This window comes from Dama dama, chromosome 23 (genome assembly GCF_033118175.1).
Source record: "Dama dama isolate Ldn47 chromosome 23, ASM3311817v1, whole genome shotgun sequence".
NCBI lineage: Eukaryota > Metazoa > Chordata > Mammalia > Artiodactyla > Cervidae > Dama > Dama dama.
In genome coordinates, this window is record NC_083703.1 from 32353837 (window position 1) to 32381514 (window position 27678).

General features: G+C 39.0%; 1 protein-coding gene across 8 annotated transcripts in view; it reads right to left on the minus strand.

Annotated features, from left to right (window-relative positions):
- The window catches only part of TRDMT1 (tRNA aspartic acid methyltransferase 1), a 64592-nt gene that overhangs the window by 32124 nt on the left and 4790 nt on the right, over window positions 1–27678 (minus strand). The window contains exons 1-3 of one of the 8 annotated variants that reach the window (XM_061126303.1): window positions 24216–24462; window positions 23758–23885; window positions 2035–2144 (exon numbers count right to left, since the gene is read on the minus strand). Coding sequence is in view for 2 of the 8 variants with exons in the window: in XM_061126297.1 (XP_060982280.1) it covers window positions 2035–2144; window positions 23355–23418 (174 nt within the window). In the remaining 6 variants the exon portion in view is untranslated. The other 7 variants (XM_061126300.1, XM_061126304.1, XM_061126301.1 and 4 more) reach the window with 7 other exon arrangements.

Here is a 27678-nt window from a genome sequence, read left to right on the forward strand (position 1 = left end):
ACAAGAAAAAAAAAAAGTCCATACAAAAACTTCTACATGGATCTTCACAGCAACCTTTTTATAACAGTCAAAAACTGGAAACAATCTAAACATCAAACATGTGAATGGATACACATTTTGCAATATGAAATTTCCACAAATACCTGTACATACAGAATATCACGGAACAATTATGAAAAGGCAACTACTGATTGATACAACACAAAAAACATTACACTAAACAAAAGAAGTCACACAAAAAACTACACTCATGATTTTATTTATGGTATACTAGAAATAGAATATTTAATTTGTAATGACTGAAAGCAGATCAGTGGTTGCCTAGGGCTGGGGTCAGAGACTGACACTTAGGAACATTTTAGGGTAATGGATGTTCTAAAGTCTCAACTGTGGTGACTCAGTTGTATGAATGTGTGTGTGCTCAGTCTTGTCTGACTCTTGCGACCCCATGGACACTGGTCAAAACTCAAACTATACACAAAGAGTGCAGTTTCTTGCATATAAACTACAGTTTCACGAGAAATATGTGTAAAAATTTTCACAACATAAAACTGGGAACAAAAACATAATTTCATACTACACTGTATTTTGAAAGTAATAACGCATTAAATACTTCTGCTGAGTTCATCACAAGCAAAAAACTATCTTTACCTTCGACAGGCTTCAACAAGAAGAGAGTATTATGGAAACATATACACTCTACCATATGTGGAATTACAGTATGACTCAGGGAACTCAAACTGGGGCTCTGTGACGACCTAGAGGAGTGGGATGGAGTGAGAGGTGGGAGGGAGATTTAAGAGGGAGGGGAAATATGTATACTTATTGCTGATTCATGTTGGTGTATGGCAGAAACCAACACAATATTGTAAAGTGATTATTCTTCAATTAAAAAAAAAATTTTTTTTAAGGTAACATTCAGTGGAAACAGTGTCAGACTTTACTTTTTTAGGCCCTGGAATCACTGCAGATGGTGATCGCAGCCATGAAATTAAAAGACACTTGCTCCTTGGAAGGAAAGTTATGGCCAACCTAGATAGCATATTAAAAAGCAGAGACATTACATTGCCGACAAAGGTCCATCTAGTCAAGGCTATGGTTTTTCCAGTGGTCATGTATGGATGTGAGAGTTGGACTGTGAAGAAAGTGGAGCGCCAAAAAATTGATGCTTTTGAATTGTGGTGTTGGAGAAGACTCTTGAGTCCCTTGGACTGCAAAGAGATCCAACCAGTCCATCCTGAAGGAGATCAGTCCTGGGTGTTCATTGGAAGGACTGATGCTGAAGCTGAAACTCCAATACTTTGGCCACCTCATGTGAAGAGTTGACTCATTGGAAAAGACCCTGATGCTGGGAGGGATTGGGGGCAGGAGGAGGAGGGGACGACGGAGGATGAGATGGTGGATGGCATCGCCGACTCGACAGGCATGAGTTTGAGTGGAATCCGGGAGTAGGTGATGGGCAGGGACGCCTGGTGTGCTGCGGTTCACGGGATCGCAGAGTCGGACACGACTGAGTGACTGAACTGAACTGAGCATTCAGTAAGTATTGGGTTGGCCAAAAAGTTCACTCCGGTTTTTGCCTACACCTTTACAGAAAAACCTGAATGAACTTTTTTGGTCAACCCAATAATATAACCAATGATTTTTTTTTATCTTCTCTTTTTCCACTCCTGCTATGTATATATTGTACCTGAGTACTGCTTAAAAATTAAGAATTAAGCCAAGTTTAATATCATTATAAAACTAAACATTTAGAAGTAGAGTATATGCTTACATTTCAATTCTTTCAAGACCAAATTACTGATTGTATCTCTCTAAAGTTAGAAATTTTTAAAAAGGAAAAAAGAAAAAAAAATAACATGCTACCTTCTGACAGAATTAAAAAATATAAATTTAATTCCCTTCTCCTAAACCTTTTCATTTATATATGACTTATCTGCAAATGAAGACACCAGAAATCAGTATCTTGCAGTATTCCTCAATCACATTTTTACTTGCTATATACTTATTAAAACAATAATAACTGTTACTCACTTCAATTGTCTTGGCCAGTAACCGTGTGTGAGGAAAATTATACTTGTATACTTCGTTAGCAACAGTGTTTACATCAACAGCGGCCACCACTTGTGCAGGTACACAGCTTTCTGTAATGATAAATGGAATATCTTAGAATGTCAAGTCCTTAACATCAATTTGTTCATTATAGAAAAGAGCTAAAATAACAGAATTTTGTAGTACATTTCCTCACTTCCTCAATTATCTAGTCAGATCTCAGGTTGTCAGTCGACAACAAAGCCAGGAAGAACTAGGTGGGAAGTGGAATATTTATGTGTACCTCTGGTTCATCTCTCTCAACAACATTCTGGTGCTAAAAGTAAGACCAATGTTTTAATCATTATCTCTCATATTTGCTTTCCTTCCTCCTTTAAGGTATACATTTATGAGTCAAATGGAAAGTTTTCCTAAATTAAACCAAACACATAAAAGTGAAAGATATTCTTAAAAGCCATATGGCTTGGAAATTTAGAAATTAACTACAATTTGTTCCTCATCTTCTAACATTAATACAATTCTGCTTCCCACTACCACTGGAAATGTTTTTTGGTAAGTTTTGGGAAGTTTCAGGTAAAATTTTTTTTTAATAGCTTTATTAGCATGTAACTCACATATAACAGAATTCACTCCTTGAAGGCTTAGCTAAGTTTTTTAATGGAATGAAAAATTAATTTGTGTCCAATATAAAAATTTCACAGACCAAAAATTAAAAATGTTGACAGATCAGGAGAGAACATAAGAAGAGCAAAAGAAATAACTGCAAGGGTATGTCTTCCTTCATTGCTGCTGAAGAAAGGCGTTTTCATAATGCTTTCAGATTCAGAGAATTTTGGTATAGTCTTAAAATGGCAGTCAAAATTTGTAACTGCTGTTGTATTTTGCAATTACCACCCTCTTTGCACTTCTTTCTCAAAACACATACAAACCCAATTATGTGTAAACCCTGCCCCAAATCAGTAGAAAATGTGAAGAATTCTTGAAATAAAAATATTTGAGAGATCTTAGGAAAATCATCAAAGTATTACAAAGTTAAATAGTAGCTCCAAATAACTATTTCTTTAATAACCATTTCTTTTAATAGTTAAATTTGGCAGCCCAAATATCAAAAAATGAAAGAGAAAAACATTAGGATGTGAGGAGCTAGGCCGCATGTAATAAAGACCTGGAAATAAAAACCAGATCACAGAAGATGGGGCCAAGAGGAAGCAAACAGACACTCAGAAACAATCACAACACTACCCTGAGGCCTAGGAAAGATGATGCCAGAGAGAAATAAGGGGACAAACGCATCCAAGGAAGTATTTACTACACATCTACTACCAGACTCAGGAACCTGGGCTAGGACCAACTCTCTCTAGGTACTCTGCTGCCTTGTATATAGGTCACTGGAAGCTTCACGGTCCAGTTAGTAATATCATAGGAAGCTGCCTCTGATTGAGTTTAAATCCAATAATTAGTTTATCTGCCTTTGTATAAAGTAAATTTAAGTTCTAAATTATATCTCTGCCAAAGGTATCAGAGAGATCTTGAAACATAAATGAAGAAGGCTTTTAAACAAATAACAAAAATTAGTATGTAAGAATCAATTTGCAAAATCACAAACCTTATAATCAAGGTTAAGAACTAAGCAACTACTAATCATTGTAAGAGAGCTTGGAATTAAGTAAATTTCATTGAACTATTCCTCTGTGTTACTAAACAGGAAGTGTTGTAATTAGCATGATGCCGCCTGCTTGCATTTCTATTATATATACAGCAAGCTGGGACTGCCTGGAGTTAGTTGACGTGATTTTTCTCTTTTTACAGGCTGATTGAAAACCCACAGTGATGTGCCAAATCTGTACCACAATCAATAATTAATTTTATGTTCTTGTATTATGTGCCCGGAAGACATAAAAACTGACAAAAAACAACTGCCAAATGCGTGTTTTATGTGGTGATACAAAAACTGATGAACCAAAAATTCTTTCTCAGAAAACAATAGATTTTTAAAGTCAATAAACAAATGCACTGTGTGCACATATTTTAGACTGTAATAAAATTAGGATCTACCACATGACCTAGAAAGTTATTTCCATGATGAAAAATAAACGTACTAAGATCTTCCTGACACTAATTCACCCTACCTTTTCAAAACAGAATTGTTTTGAGGTATGAGTGTGTTACAGAGAAGGCAATGGCACCCCACTCCAGTACTCTTGCCTGGAAAATCCCATGGATGGAGGAGGCTGGTGGGCTGCAGTCCATGGGGTCACTAAGAGTCAGACACAACTGAGAGACTTCACTTTCGCTCTTCACTTTGTGCACTGGAGAAGGAAATGGCAACCCACTCCAGTGTTCTTGCCTGGAGAATCCCAGGGATGGGGGAGCCTGGTGGGCTGCTGTCTATGGGGTTGCACAGAGTCGGACACGACTGAAGCGACTTAGCAGCAACAGTAGCAGCATGAGTGTGTTAAGGAAAAAGTTAAACTATTTAAATAATACTCTTAAAAACCAAGCCTTTCAATTCTACCAAAACCTTAAACTGAGCTCCAAAGACAAGTTGTCTTGGTATTTCTTACTGCATACTTTAAATCTATAGCCTTCAAAAATCTTTGTTAAGCTGCATACACAGATTTTGAAAATGTTTTAAAAATCCAAACAAATATAATGCAGTAGATTTTTCCTAAGGGAGCCCCATCACTTTAAGTGGTCCAAGAGTAGTAATTCTCAGAGGGGAGAGAGTTGGGGAAAAAGAGATCCACAGGATCTTTTGGGAAAGTAGAAAGGAAGGATGTGTTTTCAGTATTTTGATCTATTGCTTTACCTGGATTTTATTCATGATATTTCTAGTTTATTATGGATTGCATATTTGTTAATATTAACAGGAAGCATAGATTTAAAAAAGGGTGAGACACTGTATAATTAGATGAACATAGCATAAATTTTTTAAAAATTGTCAGATTAGATCTACAGGGAAAGGATAAGGGGTATCATATTCCCATTTACATGAGTCTTAAAGTTAAAAAAAAGGCAGATTTAGTTATGAGACTTTGAAGTGAAATGTTACACATGTCACTGGAATTACATGCATAATTCCTGCTCTTAAATATGTTTCTTAGTAAGTGGGCAAGAAACACACATACACACCACGTTTGAATAGTGATTATTTTCCTCCCTCTTCTGATCATACTTTCTGGAAAAGCTGGAGGGAAGAACCTCTGGTTGTTGGCAGTAAAAGGTATAAGTACACACTCTACCCGCCTTTCCTAACCAAATAAAACAAAAAGTTTAATTGTTCATACATAGCTAATGTGGGGGGAAAAACATTTTAGAATGTAAATATAAAATTAACTGGCCTCCTTTGAAATAAGGAAAATTGCTTTTCTTCTTTTCCTTATCATTTTTTTCTGAACTATATCTCATATAGGTGAGTAATTCTTGAATTACCTCATTATAATTAACCTGAAATGTAATCAGGTATGTTAACACTGACATCTAGTTGTGAAATGGAAGATCAATTGAGTACATCAAACGTCTATTTCTTTTCATTCAAAGTCAAGCTTAACTAAAACTAAAAAGTATTTAGCAAAACCAGACATGCAAGGATTCTGAATTTAAAATGATCACCAAAGTATATTTCCTACTTCTTTTTAAAGATTTTTGCACTTCAAATATCACAATAGGTTGCATTTCTTTACACTAACAATGAAATATCAAAAAAGGAATGCAAAAAAAATTCCTTTAAAAATCATACCAAAAAATTAAATAAACATAGGAATAAACCTGGTTAAAAACTTATATGCTGAGAACTATAATGAACAAAAAAGAAGAGGATTCAAAGAAATGGAAAGATACTCCATTCTCTTGGGTTGGAAGAATTAGCATCATGAAAATGGCCATCCTACCCAAAGCAATCTATTACCCATGACATTTTTCACATAACTGGAAAAAATAATCCTAAAATGTATATGGAACCATAGAAGACCCAGAATTGCCAAAGCAATCCTGAGGAAAAAGAACAAAGCAGGTGGCAAAACCCTCCTAGACGTTGGATGATACTACAAAGCTACAGTAATCAAAATGGTACTGGCATAAAAACAGATAGATGGATAATGGAACAAAGTAAAAGCCCAGACATAAACCCACACACCTATGTCAATCAACCTTTGACAAAGGAGTCAAGAATATAGAATATAGAACAGGGAAAGGTCAGCAAATGGTGCTGGGAAAGTTCGATGGCCACATGTAAATCAATAAAGTTAGAACATCCTCACACCATACGCAAAAATAAATTCAAAATGGCTTAAAGACTTAAACATAAAGCATGACACTATAAAACTCCTAAAAGAAAACATAAGCAAAACATTCTCTGACATAAATCATACCAATTTTTTTAGGTCAGTCTCTCAAAGCAACAAGAATAAAAGCAAAAATAAATAAACAGGACCTAATCAAACTTATAAGCTTTTGCACAGCGAAGGAAACCATAAGCAAAACGAATGTAAGACAACCTATGGAGTGGGAGAAAATATCTGCAACCAACAAGGGCTTAATTTCCAAAATATACAATCAGCTCATACAACTCAACAACAACAAAAATCAAAACACCCAACTGAAAAATAGGCAGAACTAAATAGATATTTCTCCAAAGAAGACACTGTTGATGTTGTTCAGTCACTAAATCACGTCTGACTCTTTGAAACCCCACGGACTGCAGCACACCAGACTTCCATGTCCTTCATTATCTCCTGGAGTTTTCTCAAATTCATGTCCATTGAGTCAGAGATGCCATCCAACCATGTCATCTTCCATCACCCCATTTTTGTGGGGTGCTTTCCAAGCATCAGAGTCTTTTCCAATGAGTCACTTCTAATCAGGTGGCCAAAGTACTGGAGCTTCAGGATCAGTCCTTCTAATGAATATTCAGGGTTGATTTCCTTTAGGATTGACTGGTTTGATCTGCTTGCTGTCCAAGGGACTCGTAAGAGTCTTCTCCAGCACCACAATTTGAAAGCATCAATTTTTTGGTGCTCAGCCTTCTTTATGGTCCAACTCTCACAACCATACATAACTATTGAAAAAACCATTGACTATACTGACCTTTGTTTGCAAGATGATCTCTGTTTTTTCATATGCTGTCTAGGTTTTCATAGCTTTTCTTCTAAGGAGCAAGCCCCTTTTAATTTCATGGATGCAGTCACCACCCACAGTGATTCTGGAGCCCAAGAAAATAAAATCTGCCATTGTTTCCACTTTTCCCCCCATCTATTTGCCACGAAGGAGACATAAAGATGGCCAACAAGCACAAGAAAAGATGCTCAACGTCACTGATTATTAGAGAAATACTAATCAAAACTACAAGGAGTTAACAACTTCACACTGGTCAGAATGGCCATCACTAAGAAGTCTACAAATAACAAATGCTGGAGAGGGTGTAGCGAAAAAGGAAGCAGCCTACACTGTTGGTGGGAATGTAAGCTGGTACATTCACTATTGAAAAACAGTACAGAGGTTCCTCAAAGCTAAAAATAAGAAGTTGCCATAAGATACAGCAATCCCACTCCTGGGCATATATCCACACAAAACTATAATTTAAAAAGATCCATGCACCCCTATGTTCATAGCAGCACTATTCACAACAGCCAAGACATGGCAACAACCTAAAGGCCGCTGACAGATGATGGATGAAGATGAGGTGCATACACACAATGGACTGTTACCTAGCCATAAAAAGGAATGAAACAATGCCATGTGCAACAACATATGAGGCACGGGGATGATCACACTGAGGTAAATATAAAGTGTATGTGTACACATTAAGCAAAAAAAAAAAATAGCCAACTGTCAATGGAGCTATATCTTGATGGCAGATGTGTGATTCTGGGCTGATTCTTACTGCTTCCTTTAAACTTTCTTGGATTATTTGTGGGATTTTATTTTACAATAATAATGCAGTATTTTATAATCAGTAAAATATTTTATATTTTATAATGGGCTTCCCTTGTAGCTCAGTCAGTAAAGAATCTGCCTGTAGTGCAAGAGATCTGGGTTCGATCCCTGGGTTGGGAAGATCACCTGAAAAGGAAATGGCAACCCATTCCAGTATCCTTGCCTGGAAAATCTCATGGACAGAGGAGCCTGGTGGGCTGCAGTCCATGGGGTCGCAAAGAGTCAGGCATGACTGAGTGACTAACACTTATTTATCATCAGTAAAAAGCAAACAAAAAACTTTTTGTCTTGAAAAAAAGAATTCAATATCTCTCTTGGTTATAACCCTGAAAAACCAAAAGAAAAGTAAATTTCAAGAACAGACAAGAATATATTCTTATACACTAGCTACATTCTCAAAACACACACAGGCCCCCCCCCCCCACACACACACACCAGCAAACAGTTGTAACTCAATGCATTATTTTATCCCACCAACACAATAGTCAAAAGAATAAAAAATAACAAGAATTAAACTGACTGAGATAGTTTTTAAAAGATCAACATATGGCACCAAATATAATGAGTCGAAAGCTATTTAAATATTGTTGTTGTTCTTTAGTCGCTAAGTTGTGTCTGATTCTGCGAGCCCAGGGACTGTAGCACGCCATGCTCCTCGGTCCAAGAGACTTCCCAGGCAAGAATACTAGAGTGGGTTGCCATTTCCTTCTCCAGGGAATCTTCCTCACCCAGAGATAGAACCTGAGTCTCCTGCATTGGCAGGCAGATTCTTTACCACTGAGCCACCTGGGAAGCCCACCTATTTAAATACTTAACAGAATTCAAGGGATAGAAATCTGTCTTCTCCTTTTTCCCCATGACATCTAAGACCTTCACCTTAAACTCTTTAAAGCCACAACCATGTTTAAAAACACATTTTATTTAAATAAACACATGTAACGCAGCCTATTACAGATTTAAACAACAAAGACTATTTTACATAAATTTGCTGTGAGTGACTGAACATCTATGAATTGTTCATGTTTTTGGTGATGCCTTCTCATAATTTAAAAGATGACAATTTCTGACATATTCATTCTGACCAAGTAAATGAAGAAATTACAGATAACATAAGCATCAGTACCCTGTATCTAGTTAGTTGTGAATGAAAAGACAAAGGCTTGTTGTAAAAGTGTAACTATGTTATCAATCATAAAGATCCCCAAGATTAAAACTCCTCTCCTGCCATCCTGAGTCCTTCTTTGCTTTATGGCAGAAAGCGAAGAACTAAAGAGCCTCTTAATGAAAGTGAAGGAGGAGAGTGAAAAATTTGGCTTAAAACTCAACATTCAGAAAATGAAGATCATGGCAACTGGTCCCATCAGGTCATGGCAAATAGATGGGAAACAATGGAAATAGTAATAGACTTTATTTTGGGGGGCTCCAAAATAACTGTGGATGGTGACTGCAGCCATGAAATTAAGATGCTTGCTCCTTGGAAGAAAAGCTATGACCAACTTAGACAGCATATTAAAAAGCAGAGACATTACTTTGCCAACAAAGATCCATCTAGTCCAAGCTATGGTTTTTCCAGTAGTCATGTATGGATGTGAGAGTTGGACTCTCAAGAACGCTGAGCGTCAAAGAATTAATGCTTTTGAACTGTCGTGTTGGAGAAGACTCTTGAGAGTCCCTTGGGCTGCAAGAAGATCCAACCAGTCAATTGTGGGGGAAATCAGTCCTGAATATTCACTAGAAAGATGATTCTGAGGCTGAAGTTTCAATACTTTGGCCACCTGCTGTGAAGAACAGACTCATTGGAAAAGATCCTGATGCTGGGAAAGATTGAAGGAGGGAGGAGAAGGGGACGACAGAGGATGAGCTGGTTGGATGACATCACCAACATGATGGACCTGAGTTTGAGTAGGCTCCGGGAGTCGGTAATGGACAGGGAAGCCTGGCGTGCTGCAGTTCATGGGGTTGCAAAGAGTCAGACATGACTGAGTGACTGAACTGGACTGAAGTTTTACAACTCAGCACTAGATCAGAAAGCACAGACTAGTCCTAAGACCTCAGAGGAAAATGCATTTCAATTAACTTCATTGCTCATTTTCCTCCTCCATACTCCTCCTGACTGTATGCAAACCTTTTTCACTAAGCCACATAGTACTCAACAAATATTAGCTATCATTATTTTTTATAATCAAGGCTGCCACAGGCATACCCTAAGAAATCTTTTATTCAAAATGTATGTATGTGCATACATATGTGTGTGTCTGTTCACATAGTCCAAGAAAAGATTTAGAATATGATCCCTAGTTAGCTCGTTGCCTGCGTTTGAATTTTAGCTTCACTATTTCCAACTATGTGACTTAAACAAATTTGTGACCTCAGTGTCTTTACCTGTAAAACAGAGACAATAAGGTACCTACATCATAGTTGCCTGAGGATTAAATTACTTAATACCTAGAAGATTCTTACATCTGTGCTCACCATACAGTGGTCAGTCAATAAATGTTTGCTATTATTATTATCAAAAGTACAAAGACTTTTAAAAATAAGAATATCAAATGTTATATATGTATATATATATATGTATATATAGGTGTGATAGGAATTCTCACTGCAGACGTGAACATCAATTAAGGATTCAATGTTTTAGGAGTTTGGCAGTATGTATCTAAAGTCTAAACACTGCTTTGAACTTACCAATTTTATACTTGGGCACATACCCTAAGGTATGGCAGATAGAATAAAGACCCCTCAAAGATGTCCACATCCTAATCTCTGAAGCTTGTGAAATGTTACCTTACATAGCAATGGAGACTTTGCAGATATGACCAAGGATCAAAAGAAGATTATCCTGGGTTATAATGATAGACCCAGTATAATCACAAGAAGGATGAAAGATGGTTAGAGCCAGAGAAGAAGATGTGATGAGGGAAGCAGAGGACAGGGAGAAAGATGTGAAGATGCTACACTTCTGGCTCTGAAGATGGAGGAATGGGTCATGAGCCAAATGCAGGTGACCTACAAACACTGGAAAAGGCCAGAAAGGAGATTCTCTCCTAGGGCCTCCAGAAGGAACCAGCCCTGGCAACACCTTGATGTTAAGACATCTGACCTCCAGAGCTGTAAGAGAATATATTTGTGTTGCTTTAAGCCATTAAGTTTATGGTCAACTGTTACAGCAGCAACAGGAAACTAATACATAAGGCAATAACAGAGATGTAGAGAAAAGACGCACATGATGTATCAATGGCATGTTATTTATAACGATGAAAATTACAAGCAACCTAATTGTGGAAATTCCATAAAATGGAATGTCACACAACCATTAAATATCAAAAGTTAAGAAAGACATTTAATGGCAAAGAAAAAGTCAAGATATTCTATGTGAAAAAAGCTATAATTTATTTCAGTGTTCATGGACCCATGTAGGACACAGATTGAAAAGATAAAATCTAAATCCTCAACAAGGATTAGCCCTACATGAGCATTATATATAATTTTTAAATTTTCTTCTGCATTTGTCCAGCATGGGTATTTCCTTAGCAGACTATAATCTCTGGAGGAGAGAACAGAGCATGTCTATAGAGTCCCTTGGACTGCAAGGAGATCCAACCAGTCCATCCTAAAGGAAATCAGTCCTGGGTGTTCATTGGAGGAACTGATGTTGAAGCTGAAACTCCAATACTTTGGCCACCTGATGCGAAGAACTGACTCATTTGAAAAGACCCTGATGCTGGGAAAGATTGAGGGCAGGAGGCGAAGGGGACAACAGAGGATGAGATGGTTGGATGGCATCACCAACTCAATGGACATGGGTTTGGGTAGACTCCAGCAGTTGGCGATGGACAGGGAGGCCTGGCATGCTGCAGTTCATGGGGTAGCAAAGAGTCGGACACGACTGAGCGACTGAATTGAACTGATAGACCCATTACACAGAAACCAGTCAGCAATTATGTCCTGAATGAATAATGAGCATGGTTTCAGTATTTCCCAACTTTTAACAAACGTATTACACAGTTAAAAATAAAAAAAGCACTAAATGTAAAAATATTTTTAAAATATTCAACTTCATTTATTATCAAAAAATTAAAATAATCTCACCTAGTAAATTAAATAGTCTGAGGTATTATATTGGTATATCTATAGTCACACAAACACTATGAAATTTAAGCTGGTATGTCCTTTAAAAACGAACCTGACAATATCATCAGTCATTAAAATGCTCATGCTCTATAACTTACTCATTCAAATATTTGTTGAGTATCTGCTTTGTGCAAACACTATTCTTGATGCCAGCGATACAACAGTCAACGAGATAAATCTCTACACACACAAAACAAACAAAATTCTGACACAAAACCATCCCCACCTGATGGAGATTCCATTTTAGGAGAGGCAACTAGAAACATAACCAAGTCAAACAGTATGATAGGTAATAGTAAGTGCTTAGAGTAAAAATCAAACAGAAAGGGGTACAGGGAGGCAGAGCAGAAGGTGCAGTTTTTGATACTGACCGGGGAAGAACCGAGAAGATGACATTAGAGTAAACGCAGGGACTAAGCATGTGTCTACGTGGGGAGCCGCGTGCCAGGCAGAGGGAACAGCAAGTTCAACAGCACTGAAGTGGGGATGTGCTTGATGTGTGTTGGAGAGCAAGACCCTCAGCCCCACTCCACCCGAGAAGCTAACACTGAGAGCAGGACAATGTGCATGCTTCCTGACTTTTTTCTATGTCCACGCTCATCTACATTACACACACATGCAATATTGTACGTATGTGCCCAAATATGACAACTAGCATAAAAGCCAGTTGCCCATTTTCCACATAAGACTATCCAAAATGAGATGTAAAGCCATTTCCATAACACAGACGATGAAAGGAAATGACTTCATATTATATAATTTATTTCATTATATAAACATTTTAAATAACACTTTCTTATTATGCTCATTTAGAAACATTGCTTTGTACACTCAAATTTCATGAAACAAGATTATTCTATATGCATCTTGAAATCACGGTCTTTACCATCCATGGAGCCACTTTTTAAGTTATCTAACAATTTTCAGAAGCACATCAATTTCAAAGTTACTTAAGATCTAGCATTTTTTTTGAGTTCATGCACGATGATGTCACTGGAAATAGTATGCCAACCACAACTACCCACTAGCTATTTGTGATCTCCACAAAGTGACCCCATAGTGTATTGCTTTGTAATGCAATTTCTAGAAGGTTTGTTTACAATGATATCTAATACTTAACAATTGTGCAGTCATCTTCCCAAAAATTATCTCTAAACCTTTAAATTCAGCTGTAACATTTTTCATCAATTTCAAGTGACCCCAATAAGCATCCTAAATGGGTATTAAGTTTTTTCAAGCTAATGTAACTTTTCCAAGGAGTGTTTTTATTACTTTGTTGTTCAAACTAAAATAAAGTAGTTGAAGAATATCAACATCCTTCATGAGAACTAAAATATAAGGCCACATCCTCTTTCCAAAGTATAGTTTTTGGAGGGAAAATGAATATATTGCATTGAAGAATTTATGACAAATACGTGTTTAAGGGCATATGTATCTATGTTTGGGTTTTGGTTTTGATGAAATCACAAGCCTTTTGATGATACAATCATGGGAGAAATGCAAAAGACAACCTTTTATGAGAAACAGACCTCTGGATTTCAAGCATGCTTCCCTAGCTAAATACTGAAATGCCACCGCCCCCACCCCCACCCCCACACACACACAAACCGTAACATTATAGATGCACATATTTTTTTCCTCAAGCCTGGTCACTGATATTCTGACAGATCAAAATTAACTGAAGGAAACCTCACTGGATGGAGAGTAAAGTAGAGATAAATGATCAGCATTAAGGCAAAATCAACAATTATTTTAAACAACTCAGAAAATAATAACAAAAATAAAATGAGGCCACAAAAACAAAGTCTTCTGAAGAAGCAGAGAAATTAAAAGTACTGTGGAACTTTATTATCATCTAAATTTCAGGGATTTTAGGACTAAAGGTAAATAAGGCAAAATTACTTATTTATTATCTCTTATTTGATGTATTAATATTAAAGTTCAAGTGCTCCTACTAGAACTGTGTGTAAATCCTTTGAATTATGGGTTCTTTGTGGACTGATATTCACCTATAATTAAGGAACATGCCATAGTCTATGAGGATCATGTATGTGCTAAAAGGCTGTGATGTTTGTTGCTTAAATGAAGTCTCATTCACTGAGAACAAAGGGATTATTAAATTCACTATTGAGTTTGAACAAAAATCACTAATAGATGCTGAAAAACTATTATGATTAACTTTCTAATGGAGTAGTTTTACTTTAGTCCACGAGTTTTTGCTTGGTTTGTGGTAATTAAAAGTCCCAGAATGAAAAGAACTAGTGAAAAAGTAAAAGCAACTATTGATCCAGGTAAAGTAATGGTATTTATAGTATTTTTTTAAATCTCAGCATACAATCTAGTTATCTCCCAAAGATGCGCGTGCAGGCTCAGTCACTCAGTCATGTCCAACTCTTTGCAACCCTATGGACTGTAGCCCTCCAGGCTCCTTTGTCCATGGGATTTCCCAGGTAAGAATACTGGAGTGAGTTGCCATTTCCTCCTCCAAGGAGGACCTCTCTGACCCAGGGATCTAAGCTGCGCCTCCTACCTTCTAGGAAGATATATATATTTTTTGCTTTTAGGCAGGATGAGAGCAGTTTGGCACTATTTCTAAAGATCACGCTTCAGAAATACTCCTGATAATTTCCCAATGGCGAAGCAAAAAGCCAAAAGAAATCCTAAGAAGACTCCAGACACCAACAAATACCAAATTCTACATGCAATATTAATTTCATATACCTTTATGATGATAATCATTCTGGAGTCACTCACAAATGTACGCTCATATATCAACCTCTTCTTTTCAACTTTCCATACAAAGAAATAACATTTCTTGACAGGAATAAAGTTAAACTTCCAATTATTTTTTACCATATCTCATTATTATAACAACATATGATTAAAATTATACACTGAGTTAAAACTAACTTATTCTCAATAGGTGTGATCATTCTGAGAAAAGTTCAAATGTCTTATCATGTGATACGGAAAAAAAATCTCTATCATCTATTAAAATTTCACATATAATCACACACATAAAAACTTTTCATGCTTCTATTCAATTGGTCACTCTCCAGCACACACACACACACACACACACACATTTGTTCTATATCCTGCATAACACCTTTTTACATCCTTTAAAACGTTATCTATGGATCAACTTTGGGAAGTGCTGATTTAGCTCATCCAAAAAAAAAACAAACAAAAAAGAGAGACCTTCATGATTCAGACTTAATATCTAAGCTTAAATTTGTCACAGTATAATGATATCTACTTCAAGCTATATAGTTCATGGCAAATGTGACCCATGTTCACCTATTCATTCCACAAATATGTGTAAGTGATGTTCTAGACAAAATATATCCTATTATGGAATTATATTCTAGTTGTGGGGGCGAGGGGGTCAACCAACAAATAATTAACTATATAAGTATATAATATGCCTAATCATGAAAAGTACTATGGTAAAATAAAGGAGGGTAAGTCAGACAGTGTGGAAGAAGAACTTGGTTATATTTGTATGTAGGTTGGTTAGAGGATGTCTCACTAGTAGCAACCTGAAGAAAATGAGGGAGCAGGTCTGGGACATATCTGAGAAATGATGCTTCTAGACCAGAAAAGAGAGACAATGCAAAGGTCCAGAGATGGGAGCATGCTTGTTGTCAGAGAAACAGACAGGAGACTGGTGTTAGGGACTGAATGTTAATATTCCTCCCAAATCCATATGTTGAAACTTTACCTCCCAGTGTGGTGGTGCTAGGAGGTGGGGCTTTTGGGAGGTCATTAGGACGAGAAGTAGGTGAATGAAGGTGGAGCTCTCATGAATAGGATAAATGCCCTGAAAGTCAGGAGATAGCTTGCTTCCCCTCTGCTCTACCAAGTGAGAACACGATGAGCAGGCAGTACTCTGCAACCCGGAAGATGGCCCTCACCAGAATTCAACCATGCTACCACGAAGATCTTGAACTTCCCAGCCTTCAGAACTGTGAGAAATTAATTTCTATTGTTTATGAACCTCTGGTTCATACTGTTTATGACTCATATTGTTTATGAATCTCTGGTACTCTATTGTTGCTGTTTTAGTTCAGTCGCTCAGTTGAGTCCGACTCTTTGCAACCCCATGGACTGCAGCACGCCAGGCTTCATTGTCCTTCACCATCTCCCGGAGCTTGCTCAAACTCATGTCCATTGAGTTGGTGATGCCATGCAACCACTTTGTCCTCTGTCATCCCTTCTCCTCTTTCCCTCAATCTTTCCCAGCATCAGGGTCTTTTCCAGTGAGTCAGCTCTTCGCATCAGGTGGCCAAAATATTGGAACTTGAGCTTCAGCACCAGTCCCTCCAATGAATATTCAGGGTTGATTTCCTTTAGGATTGACTGGTTTGATCTCCTTGTACTCCAAGGGATTCTCAAGAGTCTTCTCCAACACCACAGTTCAAAAGCATCGATTCTTCACCCCTCAGTCTTCCTTATGGTTCAACTCTCACATCCATACATGACTACTGGAAAAACCATAGCTTGGACTAGACGAATCTTTGTTGGCAAAGTGATGTCTCTGCCCTTTAATATGCTGTCTAGGTTGGTCACAGCTTTACTTCCAAGGAGCAAGCGTTTTTTAATTTCATGGCTGCAGTCACCATCTGCAGTGATTTTGGAGCCCAAGCAAATAAAGTTTGTCACTGTTTCCATTGTTTCCCCATCTATTTGCCATGAAGTGATGGGACAAGATGCCATGATCCTAGTTTTTTGAATGTTGAGTTTTAAGCAAGCCTTTTCACTCTCCTCTTTCACTTTCATCAAGAGGTTCCTCAGTTCCTCTTCGCTTTCTGCCATAAGGGTGGTGTCATCTGCATATCTGAGGTTACTGATATTTCTTCCGGCAATCTTGATTCCAGCTTGTGCTTCTTCCAGCCCGGCGTTTCACATGATGCATGTAAGTTAAATAAGCAGGGTGACAATATACAGCCTTGTCGTACTCCTTTCCCAATTTGGAACCAGTCCATTGTTCCACGTCTGGTTTTAACTGTTGCTTCTTGACCTTCATACAGATTTCTCAAGAGGCTGGTAAGATGGTCTATTATTCCCATCTCTTTAAGAATTTTCCAGTTTGTTGTGATCCACAGTCAAAAGCTTTAGCTTAGTCAGTAAAGCAGAAGTAGATGTTTTCTTGGATCTCTCTGGCTTTTTCCATGATCCAATGGATGTTGGCAATTTGATCTCTGATTCCTCTGCCTTTTCTCAATCTAGCTTGAACATCTGTAAGTTCTCGCTTCACGTACTATTTTTTGAGTTCCCTGGAAAAAAAAAAAAACCCAATAGATAGGTCCTAACACAAATTGACCATTATTCATTAACAAGGGAGAAGCAATTTGTTGTATGGAATATAGTAACAAATACTCTGCTGTGAAGTATGTATTCATTATTCTTCACATAAAAGATAGTTAATTCTATCATCCAATGGAAAGTTGCGATGTTCCTTTTGAAACACACAAAATTCATTCTACGCATCTGTTCTTTGTATTTCAAGTGCAGAGAAAAATCAAACTAGAAATTCCCATAAATATTATATAACAAATGATACATATTTTTTTAATGGGGCATATTTTTCCTTGTTAGCCTTTGTGTTTGTATGTGTGTGCTCAGGTGCTCAACCCTGTCTGACTGTGGTCCCATGGACTGTAGTCCACTAGGCTCCTCTGTCCATGGAATTTTCCAAGTAAGAATACTGGAGCACATTGCCATTTCATACTCCAGGGGATCTTCCTGTTTTTCCTTGCTTTATTTTAAATCTGACAATAAATCATATAAGAATAACTGGGAAAATAGGCAGAAAGAGGGCATTTTTACAATCTCAAAGATAAATAGAATAGAAAATTAACAGTTCAAATTTCAGCCCCTTACAAATGATGTTTCAAAACTACCCATAGGTGACAATCAGATCTACATTTCATCACAATGTACTTGCTCCATCAGTTATAAGCACACCAAATCACAAAGTAGTTTGGTAGAATCTTAAGTTGGCATATAAGTCACTGAGAAACATGAAAGATTCAGAAAAATTAATAACTAATGAGTGACAAATGAGAGACCTATAATTTTAACAGAAAATATTAAAACCATGGAAGATCTTTCAAAATTATTTGGGAGGCAAGACTTTTTGCTTTTAAGACTATCCCAATAGTTGACTAGATAACATAAAAGTAATCAGCTACAGCTTTCCTTTATTCATCACCTTAAATCACATTTTACTCTTCCCTGATACTAAAAAAAAAAAAGATTATTTGCTAAGCATTTATATTTGCAGGTGCCTTTGCAGGCTCCACTGCTATATAACTCATGAAACAACTTTGTCCGCTGCTTTTTGAAAGATGCTGTTACTTGGAAGATTCTCCTTAGCCAAATGAGAATTCATTAGCCAAAACTTTACAGGCTATGCAGGCATAAATAATATCAAAGTGGTAACACAGGGTCCCTGTACAGGGGCAAATGTGTCTTAAAGGATGCCATGACACTGCCATGCTTGTGGCCATCCAGGATCTTTGCCTGCGTTTCTTGTCTTCCAGAATTTTGCCACATTACAAAACTGGAGCCAGAACGCACTCTCCTGGCTTCCTTAGTTTGGCAATGGTATCTAATGTCCACCAACCAATTGCATCCATACACGACTTCACTTCAGAAATAGCCATGTGAGGGAGCAAATGAGAAAACTCATCTCTTTTGGTGTGAGAGGTGGTCAAGATCCATCTTTCAGGGCAAAACTGTGATGGTACTTGTCACATCCAGTCCCCAGCATGACTGGTAAAAGCTGTGAGGTCCGTGTGATGACTTGTGGGGCAGTTCCCTCTTCACCTGATATATCTGGATGTCCTGTAAATTCTGTGGGCTTCCAAATGTCTTTTAATAATTTTTCTTCTGCTGATGTTAGCTGGAGAGTGGACTCTGGTTTACAACTAAGAATTTTGTATCATACAAAAATTTGGACTAGAAAACTATGGTTTTATCAGCGTGATAGTAGAGTGATTACCAATTCAATGATAGACTCAACAGTTATCTACAGAAACCCTGTCACAAGTGTGCTTCTGTGCTAGAGGCTATGCTGTGCTTCGTCGCTCAGTCGTGTCCAGCTCTTTGTGACCCCACGGAATCCATGGGGATTCCCCAGGCAAGGATATTGGAGTGGATTGCCACATCCTCCTCCAGGGTATCTTCTCAACCCAGGGATCAAACCCAGGTCTCCCGCATTGCAGGCAGATTCTTTACCATCTGAGCCACCAGGGAAGCCCAGAGGTGTACAGGAGGAAATAAAAACACCACAGGATGAGGACAAAGTTAATATATGGACACATAGATACAAAATAAAGTTAAAAGAAATTTAGAAGATACAGAAGTATCTGGGTAGTTACTACAAAAATACAATAGCATACTGCATATACAGCTAAGGATGACAAATGTTTATCAAGGTATTAAAATGTCCATGGGGTTTGGGGCAAATCTCTCATGCTGCCAAGGAAATTAAATAAACCTTTATAACTACTACAATAACAGTTATGAAAGAGGAAATATTTGCAAATCATATAGCTCATAAAAGATTAATATCCAGAATATATACAGAATTCACACAACAAAAAAAGACCCAATTCCAAAATAAGCAAAGGACTTAAATAGACATTTTTCCAAAGAAGATACACAAGTGGCCAATAAGAACATGAAAAAATATTCAACTTCTTTCTCTGTTAGGGAAAATGTAAATCAAAACCACAATGGGATATTTTTTCATACCCATCAGGATGACTATTATAAAAAAAAAAAAGAAATAAAAGGAATAACAAGTCAAGGACGTGGAGATAAAGAGACTGGAACCTTCAGACACTGCGCTTGGGAATATAAAACTGTGCAGTCACTATGGAAAATAATTTAGTGGTTCCTCAAAAAGTTAAAACACAGAATTACTATATGATCCAGCAATTCTGCTCCTGAGTAAATATTCAAAAGAACTGAAAACAAGAACACAAACAGATACATATATACCAATGTTTATAGCACTATTCTTCACAATAATAGCCCACAAGTGGAAACAGCCCACATACCCATCAAGAGATGAATGGATAAACAAAATATGGTATATGCATGTAGTGGAATATTATTCAGCTGTAAAAAGGAATGAAGTACTGACATACACTAAAACGTGGATGCACCTTGGAAACACTACAGTAAGTGAAATATGTTAGCTATAAAAGGACAGATATTTATAATTACACTTATATGAGCTATCTAGGATAGACAAATCAGAAGAGACAAAGTATAATAGTGGTTACCAGGTGCTGGAGGAAAGGAGATGGGAGTTGTTATTTAATGTACAGTTTCCACGTGTGATGATGAAAAAGTTCTGGAAACAGAAAGTGCTGATGGCTGCACAGCACTGGAAAGAGAGTACTTAACGCCACTGCACTGCACACTTAAAGATGGGTAAATGGCACACTTTATGTTACATATATTCTACTGCAATTAAATCAGCTACAACCTGTATCTAGAAAACTGTCAAAATTTAAATTCCATCTTATTCCTGTTGGCTGCTTCTTATTGTTATTTAAGATGTAGATTCAATTAATGGATCTAACCAGAAAAAAAATGGCAGCATTGTATGGTTAACAGGTGGGGTCAGGAGATCTAGGTTATAATACTGACTCTACCTCTAACTAGCTTATTACATACTTAAAACAGGGCCTGACATATAAAAAGTCCTTAGTAATTGTTGCAGTTAACCACCATTGTTACTAGTTTGCATTATTATATATTAATAAAAACCTCATGGAAAACAGCAACATATTTTATTACAGAAAAATTTTAAACTTTAGTACATCAAATCAATGAATGTTGGAAGACAAGAAGCAATATCTGTAATACGCCAACCTCAAGCCAAAAGATGATGAGCATCAGGTAGAGAGGCCACAGGAGGGGTACTGTGGATCACAGGGTCAGCTGAGGGAGGCTCTTCTGCAGCAGCCACATGTTACTGAGCTGTGGAAGACAAAATGCAGCTGCAGCGTGAAAGCCTGTGGTTAGGGCACGTGGGTGGAGACGACAGCAAAAGCTAAGGCCAGAGCATAAGGGGAATTCTGAAGGTCTGAGGAACAAAGAGAAAGAAGAACTTCAAGTCTGGAAAAGAGAAGCAGGCCAGAGTAGCAGATAAGGCTGAAGAGGTGGACAGAGGCTAGATCTCACAGGCCTTCTATGAAGAGGGGACTGATTCTAACCTCAGAGGGAGACCACTGACCCCAGGGAGTGACAGGATCCAGCTTACCAGGTAAGAGATCACTTTGTTACCAAATGGAGAAAGGATGGTGCAGGGAAGCAGAGTGGAAGCAAGCAGGGGAGCAGTTGGGAAACTATTTTAATAATTTAAGTGAGAGATGATACAACTTAGATTTGGGATGGTAGCAGTAGTAATAGAAATATGTATAGACAAATTCAGGTTACAATGGCTAGTAGGAGGGAAAATATCAAATTATTTCATTAACCCCCAAAAACCACAAATTAAAATTATACAACTTCCCCTAACAAATTCACAAAGGTTAAAAATGGATAATACAAATCCTGAGGAAAATGTAGTTGAAGGAGGCACTCAAATCCTCTGAAAAGCAACCTGTTATATCACCAAAAGTCTAAAAATTCTCAGTATTTTTTACTTAGCAACTAGCACATAGTCAGTCTTTCATTAATTAATTTGACTTCTAGAAAACATGCTAAAGAAGACCAAGATTAAAGCTCAATAATTAACTGCAGCACATTTAAACTTGCAAAAAATGGGGGGGTGGGGGTGGATTAACATCCAACATTTAAGGAGTGGCCGAATTACAGCACTAAAGAACCTTTAAGGGGCTTCAAAGATAGGCGGGTAAAATGCTGACAATCTTAGAAAATTAACTAACAGCACAAGTAATGCTAGTTTTGTTTTCCTGCTGGTAAGTTTTGTTACTTTACATAAAGAACTGAACACAGAGAGCCATCAAATAATTGGTAATAAAAATTTAATATTCACTAATCTCTTCTAGAGACTTTCCTGGTGGCTCAGAGGGTAAAGCTTCTCTCTACAATGTGGGAGACCCGGGTTCGATCCCTGGGTGGGGAAGATCTCCTGAAGAAGGAAATGGCAACCCACTCCAGTATCTCAAACTCAATATATATGCTTACAAAACTTACGCGCTCAACTTAAGACATACTGTCCGTATCTTACAGTATTAGTCTCGTGTTACCCTTGGTACTAAAAAAAAGGAAGCAGGGAGGTTTCAGTTTTGTGGTTGTCATGGTAATTTAAGAATAAACATACACGTTCCATGTCTATTTGTCACTCTACAACTCCAGTGCCTAGCATAGAACCCAGAACTGAAGAGGGGCAAACAGCCAAAATAAACCTTGCAGTTCCAACTTAGCACCAAACAAATCTAAAACCTCAAAATGCAAGAGGTACATGAGGAAAATATTTACAATATTTGAGTGGTTACAATGTACCAGGCATTATTAAACATTTTAACCACTTTTTATTTAATGCTCATAACGTTTCATCTCTGAAAGAAATACTTGTCACATTGTAAAACCAAGACACAGGTTCAAAAACGTTAAGGTCACGTTTCAACGAAGTTTGAACTCAGCTCTTCGGGCGCCTAAATGTATCTAGGCCAGAAGTAACAAGATGTTTCTTTTCAACCATCAGAACTGACTAGAATTGTTTTCTCCAGGCTTCCCGTGCGGTTCTACTTAGTGTTCACTAACTTCTACCCCGCGTGGCAGTTATCCCTTGGAAGATCCAAGCCCTCAGCAGCAGCGCCCTGCCCAGCGTCCTCCCCTCCCCGCTGGGAGTTCCTCGAGGGTCAAGGACCGAGTTTCCAGGCCTCTGGGGGACAGCCTCACTCAGAATTGGGGTTTGGCACAGGGCGGGGGGCTCGCCACTCCCGCTCTGTGGGCACCATTTTGGTCCGACTTTACAGCCAAGCCTTGCGAATCAGGACTCCCAGCAGGTACCCCTCCCGCCCTTCGGACCCGGCGGAGGAAGGGCGTCTCCTCCCCAAGGGACAGCTGGGGCGCCGCGCGGGCGGTTTCCAAGACAACCGAGCAACTCCCCCGCCCCCTCCCCCACAGACCGTTTCCCCTCCAGTCTCCGCCCCTAGTGCCTCAGCGCTCCGCCCCGCCCTGGAGCCCGAACTCTGAGCAGCTCCGACTCGCAGATGGAAGTGGCGCCCGTGCCCTCTCACCTCTGAGAGCCTGGTGCATGCCCCCAATTCCGCTGTAGAGCTCCAGGACCCGCAACGGCTCCATTCCCGCGCCGCCACCGCCTCCTCCTTGGAGCTAGGCCTCACGGTCCCGTGGCTCCTCCTTCCCCCCGGCCCCGCCGCTCCCTCATCTCTGGTTCCGCGGCTTTTTAGTTCCCCCCTCCTAGGCTCTGGCTAAGGTCTTCACAGGGCAGCCTTGGGGCTCCGGGACTGGCAAGGCTAGGCAGGTGGACAAGGGACAGAAAGAGGATGGGGACCACCCCATGGCTTGATTTACTCTCCATCTTCCTTCTAAAGTGCCTTGAGAGGGAGAAAGAAAATCCTGGACCCAGCAGATGGCCTGTGCCTCAAAGTCAATTAGAGGTTAGAATCCACACTCACTCACTTTTCAGGCTTGCTGCTTTTCAGTCCCTTGAAAGCCAGAAGCGTCCAAACTTTTCTTCCATTAGGCTTGAACATGTACCTCATGCCTGGTGTTGGGCCTTAGCTTGAGTGATGGAACTAAATCAGCCTCTTAGCCAGAGAAGGTCCGAGAGTTACAGGGGCAGAAACCAGCACAGGTGCCCCAGAGGTCCCCTGTGAGCTAATACAGGGGAGCTCTGGGGCAAACTACTTTAACTTGGAAAATACCCCCAAGATAGGAACTGCTGTTAATGTAACAAAAGAACTATTTAAGTCATCGAATGCAATTTCACATGCTTGATGCACAGTGTCAGAGTCTGGAGCAGAGAAAGGTTTATTGCAGGGTGAAGCAAAGCAAACAGGTGGCGCATGCTCAAAAACCCAGAACTCTCCTAAGGGTTTCAGCGAAGCAGTTTTAAAGGCAAGGTAAGGGCCGGGCACCATTCTGATTGTTTGATGGTGGTCAGTCTTTAGGTGCTAGAAGGTCTGGAGCTAGTGTTCAGCATCATCAAGTAGTTACTTTCTTCCACTTGGTGGTAGTTTCAGGATCTGAAAAACTCAGACAATATACATCAGATACTAATCATCTGGGTTCTTCAGAGAGGAGCTGAAGCAGAGGCTATGGAGGAAGAGGTCTAATCCAGGAGGGCCTTATAGGGTTCTGTTCCCTTACAGTTATGGCCCTTTAAGTGCTATGGCCTTCCTTCTCCAAGATGATCTAATCACCAAATTGTTAGAAGCTCAATTACAAACTAAGAAAACACAGTCATTGGGAGGAGGAGAAATGGTCTCATTGTGAAGTGTTTTTCTATTGTTCCCATTACCACCAAATGTTATTTATTTGTTTATTTTTGGCCATGCCATAAGGCATGTGGGATCTTAGTTCCCCAACCAGGGATCAAACCTGTGCCCCCTGCATTAGAAACGCAAATTTTTAACCACTGGACTGCCAGAGAAGTCCCACGCATGTTCAATATTGTTAGGAGAAATTGAGTTGTACTAATGGCTTCCTTGTGTCTTCCCCCAGGTCTGAAGGTGTCCCATATGCTACTGGGGAAGAATGAGGAAAATTATGAACAGCTCAGGAAAGAATGAAGCTGCTGGACCAAAGTAGGAACAACACTCAGTTATGGATGTGTCTGGTGTTGAAAGTAAAGTCCGATGCTGTAAAGAACAGTATTGCATAGGAACCTGGAATGTTAGGTCCATGCAGCCACATAAACTGGACATAGTCAAGCAGGAAATGGCAAGAGTGAACATTGACATCTTAGGAATCAGTGAATTACGATGGACAGGAAAGGACAAGTTTAATTCAGGTGACCATTATATCTACTACTGTGGGCAAGAATCCCTTAGAAGAAGTGGAGTAGCCATCATAGTCAACAAAAGAGTCCAAAATTCAGTAAAGTGCAATTTCAAAAATGACAGAATGATCTCGGTTCGTTTCCAAGGCAAACCATTCAATATCACAGTAATTCAAGTCTACGCACCAACCACTAAAGCCAAAGAAGATGAAGTTGAACAGTTCTATGAAGACCTACACCACCTTCTAGAACTAACACCAAAAAAAGATGTCCTTTTCATCATAGGGGGTTGGAATGCAAAAGTAGGAAGTCAAGAGATACCTGGAATAACAGGCAAGTTTGGCCTGGGAAAACAAAATGAAGCAGGGCAAAGGCTAATAGAGTTTTGTCAAGAGAATGCACTGGTCATAGCAAACACCCTTTTCCAACAGCACAAGAGACGACTCTACACATGGACATCACCAGATGGACAACACCGAAATCAGATTGATTATATTCTTTGCAGCCAAAGATGGAAAAGCTCTATACAGTCAGCAAAAACAAGACCGGGAGCTGCCTGTGGCTCAGATCATAAGCTCCTTATTGCAAAATTCAGGCTTAAATTGAAGAAAGTGGGGAAAACCACTAGGCCATCCGGGTATAACATAAGTCAAATCCCTTATGATTATACAGTGGAGGTGACTAAAAGTTTCAAGGGATTAGATCTGATAGACAGAGTGCCTGAAGAACTATGGATAGAGGTTCGTAAGATTGTACAGGAGGCAGTGACAAAAAACATCCCAAAGGAAAAGAAATGCAAGAAGGCAAAATGGTTGTCTAACGAGGCCTTACAAATAGCTGAGACAAGAAGAGAAGCTAAAGGCAAAGGAGAAAAGGGAAGCTATACCCAACTGAATGCAGAGTTCCAGAGAATAGCGAGGAGAGATAAGAAGGCCTACTTAAATGAACAGTGCAAAGAAATAGAGGAAAACAATAGAAAGGGAAAGACTAGAGATCTCTTCAAGAAAACTGGAGCTATCAAGGAAGCATTTCATGCAAGGATGGACACAATAAATGACAGAAATGGTAAAGACCTAAGAGAAGCAGAACAGATTAAGAAGAGGTGGCAAGAATACACTGAAGAACTATACAAAAAAGGTCTTAATGATCCAGACCAAGATGGTGTGGTCACTCACCTAGAACCAGACATTCTGGACTGTGAAGTCAAGTGGGCCCGAGGAAACATTACTACAAACAAAGCTAGTGGAGATGATGGAATTCCAGTTGAACTATTTCAAATCCTTAAAGATGATGCTGTGAAAGTGCTGCATGCAATATGTCAGCAAATCTGGAAAACTCAGCAGTGGCCACAGGACTGGAAAAGGTCAGTTTTCATTCCAATCCCAAAGAAGCGCAATGCCAAAGAGTGCTCAGACTACCGTATTGTAGCGCTCATTTCACATGCTAGCAAGGTTATGCTCAAAATCCTTCAAGCTAGGCTTCAGCAGTACATGAATCGAGAACTTCCAGATGTACAAGCTGGGTTTAGAAAAGGCAGAGGAACCAGAGATCAAATTGCCAACATTCGTTGGATCATGGAGAAAGCAAGGGAGTTCCAGAAAGACATCTACTTTTGCTTCATTGACTATGCTAAAACCCTTGACTCTATAGATCACAACAAACTGTGGAAAATTCTTCAAGAGATGGGAATACCAGACCACCTGACCTGTCTCCTGAGAAACCTGTATGCAGGTCAAGAAGCAACAGTTAGAACCAGACATGGAACAACAGACTGGTTCCAAATTGGGAAAGGAGTACGACAAGGCTGTATATTGTCACCCTGCTTATTTAACTTATATGCAGAGTACATCATGAGAAACGCTGGGCTGGAAGAAGCACAAGCTGGAATAAAGACTGCTGGGAGAAATATCAACAACCTCAGATATGCAGATGACACCATCCTAATGGCAGAAAGTGAAGAGGAACTAAAGAGCCTCTTGATGAGGGTGAAAGAGGAGAGTGAAAAAGCTGGCCTGAAACTCAACATTAAAAAAACTAAGATCATGGCATCTGGTCGCATCACTTCATGGGAAATAGAAGGAGAAAAAGTAGAAGCAGTGACTGATTTTATTTTCTTGGGCTCCAAAATCAATAAAGATGGTAATTGCAGCCATGAAATTAAACGACGCTTGCTCCTTGGAAGGAAAGCTATGACAAACCTAGACAGAATATTAAAAAGCAGAGACATCACTTTGCCAACAAAGATTCGTCTAGTCCAAGCTATGGTTTTTCCAGTAGTCATGTATGGATGTGAGAGTTGGACCATAAAGAAGGCTGAGCGCCAAAGAATTGATGCTTTTGAATTGTGGTGTTGGAGAAGACTCTTGAGAGTCCCTTGGACTGCAAGGAGATCCAGCCTGTCCATCCTAAAGGAGATCAGTCCTGAATATTCATTGGCAGGACTGATGCTGAAGCTGAAGCTCCAATACTTTGGCCATGTGATGCGAAGAGCCAACTCGTTGGAAAAGACCCTGATGTTGGGAAAGATTGAAGGCAAGAGAAGAAGGGGGCAACAGAGAATGAGATGGTTAGATAGCATCACTGACTCAATGGACATGAGT